Genomic DNA, 14449 nt, shown 5'->3' with positions numbered 1-14449 from the left:
AGCGTTTTGTAAATTGTGGTGACTAAATTAGGTTAATAACTGTAATATATTACAGTGTTACTAATCAAAACAAATATATAATAAATGGTCACTGTAATATATTACAGTGACCATCACTAATAAAATTGCTGGATTATAAAATCAGCCGCTTTTTAAAATCAAATCTGCAATAATGGAATCACTACAAAATCAGAGCATGCTTAAATGTTCTTTTCCAATATCAATATCACTGTTTTGCATTTTTTTTTTCTAGTGCATATGTTTTTTTAAAAAAAAAAAAACTCTGCTCTTTTTTTTTCTTTCCTGAATGATTAGAATTTTCCATTTTTCAAGTTATAAAAGCATAATTAATAAATTTCATTCCACCTTCCCCTAGAAAGTTACAGACATGGATTATTTAATCATTTAATTTAGGGGTGAGAGTTAAAAAATTATTAAACTGGAAATAAAGAGGAATAAAACTTTTTATGAATTAAGAAAACTTATGGAATATCTATAACAATTCAATAAAATAAATCTGTCTTCAATAGGTGTCAAAAAAGCACTTTTTGAAAATTGAATCAAAGTAAAGAAAATATTGAAAGTAACAAAAACTTAACAATATTAAACTTCCAAACTAAGTTGAATTTTTAATTTTACATTTTTCTATTCAAAACAAATATGTTAATATCTTAAGACGCTTTTATAAATTATAAATGTAGTAATCAGTTTAGCTTTTAGAGTTTTTTAAAACTTTAGAAATACTTTTTTTTTAAGTATAGATATTCTGGTTTATAAAATCAGCCGCTTGATGAAATCAAATGTTCCCAAAACAGAAATGATTTTAATAGGCAGTGGGCACTGTGCAGTAAAAAAAAAATCCTTGTTTTTAAAGGCAATTTATAAAAAAGACACAGAAGTTTCTTAAAATACAATTTTAATGATTACTTTAATCTAAGCATTACATTCGATAAAAAGAATCAGTCCACTTGCTATATGCATCTAAAAATAAATTACTATTTTATCGTGCTTGTTATAAATAGATTTAATATTATAATCTGAATAAAATAGTTTAATAAGAAACTACATACTAGTATGCATGATAAAGTCGTTCTTTACAAAAAGAATCACAAAGAAAACTATACAGCTAATCTAAACAAAAATACTAGCATATACTTGCTTGCAGACAAAAAAAAATGGCTCAGTTTAAATTCAAAAGAACTACTAGCTTGTTGTGTTAACCCGTTCAGGACCGGCAAAAAGGAAAAGTATGTAAGTGTAGCAAATTCAGATCATGTTCGTGTTATCATGGGCTGCAAGAGTTAGAAAGGCTTGTCTGATATATAATACTGTGGGCTGTAAAGGAAGAATCGTGTGATCACAGTCCTGAACGGATTAAACTTTAGTTGATAAAATGCACATGCTGCATCAAGCAAATGAAATTTCAAATTCACAATCCAACTTTTTCCTTAAAAAAAAATAATAAAAAAAATACATGACATATTTTTTTTTTTAAATTTTTGTGATTTACGTTTCTAAAAATTTTTAATACAAAAAGGGCTTCAAATAGTTACACAATATTCAAAATTAATTTTTTTTTTTTATAAGAGGTAAGTATAGAAATTATCAAGTACCCAATCTCTAGAGAAAAACATGAGTAAAAATATTCATACTAACAATGCAATATTAATGTCAATTATATTTTGAATTTCAAAGAAATGAAACAGAAATACAAATATCATTAACAAAGGCACTGCCATAATTAATAATACTTAAGCAGTCAATATTTATCACAATATTATCGTTTTTCACTTGATATGGCAATTCAGTGAATTTATTTTTAATGATAGATTCATTTAAAAATAAACTGCTACATCTTTTTCTTCATTTTGAAACTTTACAAATACAATACTTAATTACTTTGTTAAAGGAGAAAGTTTACCAACACCTTGATATTAAGCAAAAAATTTAAATATTTTCATAACTGCTATTTACAAACTCATAACATTTTATTTATCTATTTAAACTTAACAAATTTTATAATAAATTCATAATGTCAACACTTATTTGTTTCTGCTAACACAATACTTACAGCATTTGTAAACTCTTTATTACCTGAATTTTTAGAAACACTAGTGTTAATTTCACAATGTAACTGCTCCTTATTAGTGCTTTTATGTAACAATGATTTCATAGGTTTGAGTATATATTTACAAATTACTATAATTTGCATACCCTGACCTAAAGGACAAAATTGATGATTATCGCCTACCACAAGGTGACTAAACATATAACAGCGACAACAATTTGTGAATTAATAAACTTTTCTTGCCAAAAATCCATCCCATATTACTCTAAAACACGTGTTTTATTTTCTCACATTATTTATTCTACAGGAAAACTTAAATCATCTTTGAAATGCTCTAATTATTTTACGCTGATTAAAAATTTCAGGACTAAATTCAGTTATCAATGGTTTTATTAAAGTTCAAATTAATTTCATATTGCATTTTTTCATTTGTGGTTAATGAAATTTAAAAGCAATCTAATTAATATATAATTAACATTGTGATTAGAATTACTTCAGATTTATGTTGTAACGAAAAAAATTATGTTTGTTAATAAACATAAATTTTATGTCTCCTTAGTGGTTCGAAAACTCGAACCCTAAATTTTATTAGTTGAAATCATTATGTACAATACATAAATTTTACATAATTTTTCTTCATTTTAGAAATCAACCCTGTGGTATTTACCATATTTTTAGAAATCTTCAAAAGAAATTATTTATATTAATAGTTTAAATTTTTTGTATCTTTTATTCAAAAAAGAAAAAAAAAGGCCAATTGTTTTTTAAATTAGTCACTATTAACCCTTTCACCCAGAGAGAGGACGCCAGTGTCCATTTTATGTATTTTTTTCTGACCCTATAACTAAAATCAAAAATATATTTTTGGCTTTTTTTAATTATAAAAAACAGTATAGTTACTGAAAAAATTTACTAGATTATCGGAATTATATCAGTACTAAAATGTAAAACCCCAAAAAAAAGTAAGTTTAAATTTTTTTTCATTCATATTCAAAAATTTAACAATAATTGATTTCGAAAATTAAAGTAATTTCAAAGATGAATAACTGTTTTTCTTAGATCTAAATAGCTCAAAAAAGAAGTACAAATTTGAACAATTGTTTGGAAGATTTTAACGCAGAAAAAGAAACTAGTGTTTCATGCTGTATTTCATAACCTTAAATTATTTAACTGCTAATAATAATATTTATCACTTATTTTGACTTAAATTATTACAAAATAAAAATTCTGTGTCAAATGGTTAAAAATGCTAATACTGGCCACTGGCTGGTAACAAAATTTTGTAATTTTGTCCTATACCCTTAGTGTTATCCCCCCCCCCCCCTTNCTTCTGCTTAAAATTAGTATTCTTCGGTTGTTGAACTTGCTTAGTCAATTGTTTGGTTACAATGAGTTAATTACTAGGATGATCTTGGATTTAGGAAAAAGTGAATATATTCGATGTCTTTATAAATCACAGTATATTTCATTAGACAGTAGCACTGATAATATTCTTCTTTAAATAAAGTTTTATTTTCAGTAATGTTAGTTTAAAATGAATAAAGAAGTAAAAAAATTTAAACACATTTAAAAATTGCATTCTTTTTTCCATTAAAATATGAGCAGCAAAATTCTTATTAATAGTCATGATGTAATAAATTTTATTTTAATTATCTTTGAAAATTAAGAAAATCAATATGAAATGATGCAACAGTATGAGTTACTTTAATAAAGAATAAATTTTATTTTTAATTATCGATTGCAGGGAGCGTAGCCAGATTTTTCAACAACAAATAAGCACCTTTTAAGTGCTTTTTAAGCACTCAAAAATTATTTTTAATCACTTTCCAAAAAATAAAAATTCATAATTAGGATCTGTGCAGTAATATAAATAATTTTTTCTATCATTTAAAGTTCTTAATTTATAAAAATAAAATCAATAAATTCAAAAGCATTTTCGAGAACTTCACATTATCTTGATAAAGGAACCAGTTTCTGATAAATATAGCAGAAAAAATTGCAAAAACCATGTAATTTAGAGCGACAATCAATACGACTATCAGAAAAATATCACTTTTTAAAAGATAGAAAATTAAGTACTTTTTACAAACCCCAAATAAAAAAGCACCTTTAAGGGCTTTTCAAAAACGTAATTTAAAAATAAACATCTTTAAGCACTTTTTAAAAACGCTACGCACCCTGTATTGAAAATTAAGAAAATCAATATGAATAGATGCAACAGTATGAGTTACTTTAATAAAGAATAATAATTAACATACAAATTCATTCTCAATAAAAAAAATTAAATATTTATTCAAAATGTGAGTGTTCTTCATAAGAACTTTTTTTTTCTGTCACATATCTTTATTACTGACACAATATTTGTGAATTGGTTTTTAGCTTAAACATAGTTTCTCCTTTCGTAACAATTTATATCACTTGAACTGTTTTTCTTACAAAAATTTATGCATTGGTTTTCTGAGTAGAAAAAGAATATGTGGCGTAACTACCACTACAAAAGTTTAACATCATTCACTAGTATATAAAGCATGCTAACTTGATTCTATCACGAGGTACCTTTTGATAGATGACGGTTGGCATGGTCGATNTCCATTAAAATATGAGCAGCAAAATTCTTATTAATAGTCATGATGTAATAAATTTTATTTTAATTATCTTTGAAAATTAAGAAAAACAATATGAAATGATGCAACAGTATGAGTTACTTTAATAAAGAATAAATTTTATTTTTAATTATCGATTGCAGGGAGCGTAGCCAGATTTTTCAACAACAAATAAGCACCTTTTAAGTGCTTTTTAAGCACTCAAAAATTATTTTTAATCACTTTCCAAAAAATAAAAATTCATAATTAGGATCTGTGCAGTAATATAAATAATTTTTTCTATCATTTAAAGTTCTTAATTTATAAAAATAAAATCAATAAATTCAAAAGCATTTTTGAGAACTTCACATTATCTTGATAAAGGAACTAGTTTCTGATAAATATAGCAGAAAAAATTGCAAAAACCATGTAATTTTGAGCAACAATCAATACGACAAAGAAAAATATCTATTTTTAAAAGATAGAAGTTCTTTTTACAAACCCCAAATAAAAAAGCATCTTAAGGACTTTTCAAAAACCTAGTTTAAAAGTAAGCACTTTTTAAAAACGTTTCGCACCCTGTATTGGAAATTAAGAAAATCAATATGAATTGATGCAACAGGATGAGTTACTTTAATAAAGAATAATAAGTAACATACAAATTCATTCTCAAAAAAAATAAATAAATAAATATTTATTCAAAATGTGAGTGTTCTTTATAAGAACTTTTTTTTTCTGTCACATATTTTTATTACTGACACAATATTTGTGAATTGGTTTTAAGCTTAAACATAGTTTCTCCTTTCATAACAATTTATATCACTTGAACTGTTTTTCTTATAAAAATTTATGCATTGGTTTTCTGAGTAGAAAAAAAATATGTAATAACCTTTTACTAAACTAACTTTTAAGATTACTAAATCTTAAAATATTGTTATTTTGAAACAATGTTGTCGTTATAAAGCTTCCTGGAGAGCCATGCTTTCAACACTCATGGGTATAGGAAATTCTCTTTTAAGCACTTACACTTTAATTCAATAAATATCCAGATTTTTCAGTGGATATTTTAATAACACAGTCAACAATACAAAATAGTATGCATGTAGCACCCGTTTTAAAAATATAACAAGGAAAATATCTATGAAATTCATTATCTTAAAATTAGTGCAACAAAGAAAGAAGAAAAAAAAGACAATTCAGCATTTAAGTATTAATATTTTTTTAATGTTTAATCTATATATCTAAAAAATGTTGAAAACTTATTAACACTGGCTTATATATAAGATTTTTGCATAAAATATATTAATGTAAATTCAAGCAATTTGCTGGAAAATTTTCTTCCTGAAAATGCCGTAACGTTTCAAAAATGTAACTAGCCTTTGAATTACTTTATGGAAAAGGAAAGTATGTTAAAGAGTATTGAAAATTATTCATGAGATATCAAGTCTTTTGAAAGTGCTGGTACATATATAGGTACACAACACATCTTTCGTTCATAAAATTTATTTTCTTATTAGAGTTTCAAGACAAGTCAAAACAATATATTAATTTATTCAATCTGTTTGAGTTAATAAAAGGATATATATATGTTACTATGAACGACCGAAATTGGTGGCTGCCGACTTCCACCTGTGAATGTTGATAATCAGTTAGTTGCTTTGGTAAATGTCCGAAATATATACTGGGTGCCATTGTTTGGTATGCTCCACATCAGTGTTTACCAAACTTATGTGTCCCTTTCTAAATTTTTCGTAACGCTGTGTACCACTAATAAAAAAAATAATGTCTTTTTTTCTATAAAAAAAAAATTGCACAAAAGTTCACAACTGGCTGTTGACACCACTAATTATTAACTGTTAACTCTAAAAAATAGCCAATAGAAAATTACGTAATTGTAAATTTTCATGGCTAACTTTGTTTTTAAATAAAATTTTTAAAAATTTTCGTTTGTTGCAAGATATTTCGCATAAGAATGCGTACCCCCATTAAACTGTTCCCGTACCCTTGGGGGTACCACACTTTGGGAAACACTGCCCTACATCAATGTTTTTTTAAGGTTCAGTGCCACTGCCTGGTATGCCATACATCAATGTTTTAAGGTCAAGTGCCACTGCCCAGTAGGCATTTAACCAGTACTCCGAACACTGATGTTTCTTTTAATCTATCCTCAGCAGATATTAAAACATCAACGAATAAATTAATATGAAATTGGTTATAACAAATATTTCGGATATTCACCAAAGTGACTATGTGATTGTTGACATTCAGCTATGAAAGTCGACATTCTCTTGATTTTGGTCATTCACTGTAACATAAAAAAAATTTTTTTTGGCCTCTCTTAGCATCCCTAAATAATTTGCACTTTAAATCTTAAGTAAAAAAAGTACAGCATTTTTGCAACAGCCCATTTCAGGCTAGAAGGTCAAAAGTGTTAAAGCTGAACTATTCCGTTACCAACAGCATGAATGTGGCAGCATTGTACACAATGCTATCTAGACAAGCTTGTATCCATTGATTTGAAGCTGGGTGAGCTTCGTGCCGCCACTAAGAATCGAACTCCTGTCCTTCCTTCACAATGACAACTTGATGCATTTGATCATTGAGCCATCACAGCTCTATTTTAAAGTAAACACTATTAAGTTGAATTACTTTAATTATGTTCAATGGCAAATTTTAGTGGACAATATTATAAAAAAGCATTTCAAGACATTGATTTTAATCGAAACTCAATGAATATAAATTTGAGTTATAGTCTCAAATAATTTTTAAAAATTATAGATTTTTTTTTCTATTGAAATAGGATTTTAAAACTTTTTTTAAAGTTGCAAAGAAATGCTAAGTAAATTCTACGAATTTTTTTCCAAGTTACTAAATTCACATATTTCTTATAACTACCTAATATAATGGATTTCTTTATTATTTAAAGAACCATAAAATCTCAATATCATAAGTATCGAATATTTAATTTTTGTAAATACTATGTACATTAAAATGATAAATATTTGATCTTTACAAATTCAGCATTTTTTAAATTTTTGTTTTTAATAATACATATTTACAATTTGGATAAGATTTTTTGATTTGAGTTAATTGTAACTTATTTACAACTGTGAAGTTTTTTTTTTCTCACTAATATTAGAAAATATTAAATTTAATTTGAAACACTGTACCAAGAAAACAAAGATAAATTCATTTAATTTCACAAATGATAAATTTCCAATTTTAAAGCATTTCAACAAATGTTTTTTGGCATTAATTACTTTAGTTACTCAGTTGAATAACTACTATAAGCTAAAATTAGATATAGAGCAAATTGTAAAAGAGTTAAAAATTCAAATACAGTACAGAACCCGTTATCCGGAAATCAGAAAACCAAATAACCGGAACGAAATTCGATAAATTTTCCCGCCATTTTTGAAAAAACAAATGTTTTTCTCCTCATAAGATTTCAAGATTTTTCTTTCTTTTTTGAAAGATGTTAACCTTACCATCATTTTGGAAACAATCATTAGTGTATTACTTCATCGTTTTTTTTCTTCTTTTCAAGATTATTTCCAAATATATTTTTTTAGTTGAATTTGACAATAAAGAAAAACGGCTTTCTGTAGCGATTCAGAAAACCGGAAAAATCAGTTATCCGGAATAGCGATGGTCCCGATCGTTCCGGATAATCGGTTCCCTACTGTATTGCATTCCAATAATGGATTTTGAGTTGTTTAAAACCATTTAGGATACAACCATATACATCTTACCCCAAACAAATTTTCCTTATCAAGACAAATGATACAGAAGATATGTAACATGTTATAATATATTACAATTTAACAATATAAAAAGTAAAAATAATTTACTCTTTTATGTTGTGCAAGTCAAGTGGAGGAAAAAATGTAAGAAATTAATCTTTATAACATACATTGCTGTTAAGATGGCAAAGTAACGTCAAGATCTTGGCAAAAAAATATTTATTGCATAAGACAATTGGTCTGTCACTTTTATGTACTTGTCCTATAAAAAAAATTATTTTAGGCTTTTAGACAGTAAAATATGATTTAAAAAAGAAGTTCACTAGATATATTCTACATTTAAAAACCAAAATTTTGAGCTAAAGAATAGAGAAATTGAATATTGTTTAGAATTAACAACATTGAAATTTTCTTTTTTTACCCCGAAGAAAGTTGAAAGTTAAGTGATTTATTAAGTACAGACTTTCACCGTTTTGTATCCAATCTCGGGTCACTAAAGTATTTTCTCTAATATCAGACCTGAGCACAGTTTGCATACAGCCCTCAAAACTTTCCTCCAGATCAGTGATTTTGTCGTTATAGTTTGTTGAGTTGAAGACCAATTCTATTGACCCCTTTACAACTTTCTTTTTTTAATATTTTGAAACGTCTGATAAATCAAAAAGAAGTATAACACTGCTTTTAGCAAAGCATATACTGTATTGTATTTTTCTTTTAAGATTGATATCTTTATGCTAAAGTAGTTAATTTGAGTAGTTTCTTTTCCAAGCACTAAGTTTTTGGTTTTCTGTGTTTGTCAATGTTTTAGGAAAAGATAGATGACAAAGCTTGTTTCTTGTTATTCCAGAGACTCAGTTTTATGCTTTACAGTGTGTGGACATTTCAGAATACAAGTTTTTCATTTATTTTTTATAACGTTGATCAGGGTCCATAGCCAAATTTTTCAACAAAAAATAAGCACTTTTCAAGCACTCAAAAATATTTTTAAGCACTTTCAAAAAATATGTGTATATATATAATTAGGCAGGGTTGGCAAGTTTTTGACAATTGACTGTTTTATCCGATTTAACCGTCATGTCAAAAAAAAAACTTTAGTTTTGCAGGCATAGTTTTTGACAATTGTCAAAAATCATGAAATTTTTAATCATAAAGCGAATGGCGTTTTCATACGCTAAGGACCGACGGTGTGCCGAAATAGAATGAGGTTGAATCAATTGTGAAAACATTGACTAGAACAATATAAACAGTGTCTTTTTGCATCTAACGTGGCGAAAATAAACAGGGTAATGGGAAAATTAAGCACTTTTTAAAAACACCCAATGAAATAAGCACCTTTAAGGGCTTTTAAAAAACGGTAATCGAAAATAAGAACCTTTAAGCACTTTTTAAAAACTCTACGCACCCTGATTGATGTAATGGTGTATAATCAGAAGCATAAAAAGTAATGCTTATAGTGTATTGGTCAAACTAAAGCTGGCTATATAAACCATTCTTCACAGTGATTCCTAATGAATAAATTTATCAAGCAGTTAATTTTTAAAATACAGGCATTAATTTGTTTATTTTTCAAATTTCAAGCACAAATATATAAATTTTCAGATAATCTTATGCCCAGAAAATAATTTCGACCCAAGTATTTTCTGTTTTAAAAAAGTTAACTTTTTTTTAAACATTAACTATGATTATAAATTTAGGGAACCTTTTAGAAAACTGTATAAATAATATAAATAGTCAAGCCAAATAAATACTTTATAACATGATATTCTCCATTTCATAACCATCGATATACTGCCGACCCAATTATGAGTTTATGACTACCAGTGTTCAACTCCATAGTCTTGTAATTTTGAACACTATCCAGAAGACAAGAGAACTCCTAGATCAAGTATTGGGAGAAATAGCCTGATGGCAAGGGGACTCTAACCCACGATCCATCTACCACTGAGGATATTTTAAGTCAACAGCGTGAACAATGTCAGGGTGGCCACTCAAATCAGATTTTAAATTTCCCTGATTTTTCCAGGTTTTCCAGATAAAAATCTTAAAATTTCCAGGTTTTTGTTTCTTTTTTCTTATAAAGTGTAGGATGTGTACAAGAAAAGTGTCTATATCATAAAATATTTTATTCAAAATGTTATTTTTTTTTTAACATATCATCTTGAAAAAAATAATTTATTTTGACAATTTGACAAGATTTTTTATTTATTTTTCAAATGTTTTGGTACAAAATTTTGAATCAAAAATCATATATTGACCAACAAAAGAGTAAAATGAAATAATATATAGTTGGTTCTAAAAAAAACCATTTTTTANTATGTTTCCTATATATTCCCTAGTCTTTGTCAGCTTTTTAGGGTAAAAGGAGGCATAGTTTTGGAAATATCATCCCTGGAATGCAAGCAACATTTACGAACTTTTAATATAGTGATAACTATACAATTCGAATTTTGAATTAAAAGTCAAATATTTACCAACAAAACAGTGAAATTAAATATTAATATATAGTTAGTACTAAAAAAAACTTTTTTTTTAAAAATTAAAATATGTTATAAAAGGTTAAAATGAAATAGAAAAAATTAGCATTAATGCAACAATTTGTCAACAAACATTGCTGTTAGCGATTGTAAAAAAATGTGTGATTGGTTGGTTTGCTGAGAAAAAAATAATTCACAGATTTCTTTGAATGGGAGTAGAAAAGCTTTCAGAAAAAGGGTGCAATATAAAATCTATTATTATTAAATTATAAGCAAGTAATTTTTGGAGAATTTTATAAAGATAAAAATACAAAAACACTTTGTCAAAATAGAAAAAAAAATTAACACCAAAGCATCCGAACAAACTTGAGCCATAAATGGATTCAGCCCAAGGACAGAATTTAAAAACAGAAGCTAATATCCTAATCCCTTTCTTCACCAGAATCTTTCCTAAATTGCACAATCCCATAGCGGTCAAAGGTTTCTGCATTCCTTTAGCAACTGTGGGAGAATTTTATGTGGCATTCTAGTTTAACAGAGCTGTAATGGAGCAAATTTTGATGCAAGCAAAGTATTGCTAAGTTTATGATATTTCAACTGTTTGGCAATACATTTCAGTTTAAAAAAAGTGGCTATAATGGATGAAATAATTTAAATTAAGAAAATTAGTAAATAGTTTAAATTAGTGAAATTAAAAAAATTATCAAAGAAAAAATTTCCAGCTTTTCTTTAAAATTCCCTGATTTTTCCAGGTTTTTATCCAAATTTATACTTCCAGGTTTTTTCCAGTATAAAAAAATTTCCTGATAATTCCAGGTGGGTGGCCACCCTGAACGTTAACAAAGTTTTACTGAATTTTGACAGCTATTAAAGATTAAAATTGAACAAATATAATCGAAGATGCTGGAGCTATTGCCCTTTCTAAATTTAATGTTTTTTTATTGCTTTTCAGTGTTTTACCTCCTCCTACTTTAAGTTGCTTTAGTATTCTTGGACTATAATCAATGAAATAATACAATACTACTCCATAATAAAATACTTACATAATACTTACAAATTAGAGGAACGAACTTTATTTAGTGATACAACTGAAGGCGCTAAAGGTAATGAAGGGCATTTCACATCTTCTCGCTATCAAGTTTTCAAGGGGAAAAAATATCAATTTTAGATCACAATTAGCATACTTATTAATTATAAGAGAAGTTTCTGAAAAAAATTGAAATCCAAAAACGTTACGTTTTTTATAACTACTTTTAAGCCTAAATATTTATACTTCTTGATGAAAAAAAATTTAAATATCTGAAACAATTTTCATGGTAGATCAGAAAATTGATCTGCAAAAAAGACTTTAAAAAAAAACAAAGCAGTCTAAAACGAAATTCCATCTCAAAAATTTGTACTTTTAAGTAAAAATTACTTTAAACATGTTAAATTTATCTTTAGCCATCCCTAAGGGAATAATATTTAATTAAAACCACTTTCAGTCTTATACATAAATTTATAACATACTTAAAAAAAGTAGTTTTTAGAAGAATAATATCTCAAAATATTTTCTAAATTATATGCAGACAAATTTTGATTCTGTACTTGAAAATTTTTTATTAATTATTTTTTATTATTTTATTTATGGGATTTAAAAATTTTTGAATTACTATATATAAAATTTTTAACATTATTTTAAAGAACGTAATTTTACATCTAAAAATACAAAGTTTGAGTGAATCGATTGAATATGGAAATGGAATATTTAAGAATCCACATTTTTAAAATTCAATTTCTCAGGAATTATTAGACCAATTTTTTTTCCCTATTTTAGATTAAATAATAAAAATTAATAAATATTTACTAAAAGTTGTATTTAACATGGAATTATCTTTGGATAAACGAACTGTAAAAAAGAATTTTCAATTTCTTTAAAAAGTTCTCGAGAAAAACGCAAAAAGTAAAATTAACATTCAGAGGACCAAACTATGGGAACCATAATTCCCAGATTGCGTCTACATCCTATATTTTGGAGGTCAGAAATCTTAGCCTCTTTGAGGTCCTCCCCTCAAACTTTTAAGATTGACACCTAGAACATAAAGATCTGATCATTGGATCAAAAGTTATTCATGGTTGTCCGTTTTTTATTTTGCGCACTGTACATTAGAAAAAATTTTAATTTTTGGAATTTTTTAAAATTTATTTTGATAATTAGTTCACATTTCTTGAAAGAATATAACAATAAAGCTCTTCCGTAGATAGAAAAAAAACTAATAAAAATTTTACAGTAAAATCTATAAAAATACAAACTAAAGTAAAAAAGTAAGAAATACAAAGCAAATAAAGAAAAAAAAGCATTTTAAAAAATTATAAATCATTTTAATATCATAACAAAATGTGCATAACAAAATAAATTTTTTTACAATAAACAGAAACATAAATGTTAAAAATTCAGATTAACTTCCAAGATGAATTATATGGAGTGCTCTTAATTTCTCTAATTGGCGATGGAGTATAAGCCTAAAATAAAATAATAATAATTGTTATTCCAACAGAAATTAAAAACAAAAGAAAAAGCTGATAAAAATATTTAACAAAAAACCAAAACTAATATGTAAAAAAAATTTTTTTGCAAAATAAATAACATGTTGATTATTATTCCTGTGTTCGAATCGCGGCGACATTGTCACAGAACATTACTGAGTTCTTGCAAAAAGATTTTTCTGTTAGGAAGTAAATAATTTTGGTTTTCTTCTCAGCAGAAATTTTCCTTCTATTAATTTTTTTATTTAGTTATTAATTTTGATTTCACATAGTTTTTAAAATCCTATATTAATAATTTGATATTATTTATTATAGCAACTGAATCTCGAAATGAAAACATGCATTTAGTAACCCTTTTTCAAAGAAACCGATTCACTTGATTTCGCCTTCAATCTTTTTTTCCCGATAGTTACTGCTACGGATTTCAAAACTTTTTTTATTATTTTCTTTTAATGTGATGATGATTAACAAAATTACTTAAAAGGAAATTATTAGTGTATTTTTCATATACAAAATGCGAGAATATCTGCCACAATATCAGATTTAAAAATTAAAAAAAAGTATTTAAGTTGACGTTTCGGTTATTAACAAGTATATTTTTTATATTTAAAAGAATTTTACAGAAAGATATCAGTAATAGAGAGGCATGTTGCAGAAAGCCCGAAAAAAATTCTGCCACAGGTTTTTTTTTCCACCTAAATTAAAATCATTATAAAAGAATAATTTAAATTTTTGCTGTTTTAAAAGCCAAAACAAAAGCAGTGATGGAGCAAATTTTAAGATACTAAAAAATTTAGATCTCAAACATTTTTCAAATTAAAAAAACTGTGAATTTTTTTCAGAAAGAAATTTTGTGCCACCGTAACTGAGATGAACAAAACTTAAAAGTTGTGAATAGCTATTGCAAATCAACAATTAAAAAAATACCATATTGTTTGCAAATGTAATTTCATACAATAAAAGGACTTTTGAAAAATATCCTAAAACAGGATCTGAGATTACCTTAAGCATGTAATTTGATTTACCTACATAAAAAGTTAATTAAGGACTGCTAAC

At 26.2% G+C, this 14449-nt stretch overlaps 1 protein-coding gene across 6 annotated transcripts in view; it reads right to left on the bottom strand.

Annotated features, from left to right (window-relative positions):
* Positions 1-13206: 13206 nt before the first annotated feature.
* The window catches only part of LOC107436562 (oxysterol-binding protein-related protein 11), a 21876-nt gene continuing 20633 nt past the window's right edge, over positions 13207-14449 (bottom strand). For all 6 annotated transcript variants that reach the window (XM_071184896.1, XM_071184897.1, XM_043042250.2 and 3 more), the window contains one exon: positions 13207-13369. In XM_071184896.1, coding sequence (XP_071040997.1) covers positions 13301-13369 — 69 coding nt within the window. In that variant the 3' untranslated portion in view covers positions 13207-13300. The remainder of the gene's footprint in view (positions 13370-14449) is intronic.

The sequence above is a fragment of the Parasteatoda tepidariorum genome, chromosome 9 (genome assembly GCF_043381705.1).
Source record: "Parasteatoda tepidariorum isolate YZ-2023 chromosome 9, CAS_Ptep_4.0, whole genome shotgun sequence".
Taxonomy (NCBI): Eukaryota; Metazoa; Arthropoda; class Arachnida; order Araneae; family Theridiidae; genus Parasteatoda; species Parasteatoda tepidariorum.
Note: the sequence above shows the minus strand (reverse complement) of the source record. Positions and strands in the feature narration are given on the sequence as shown.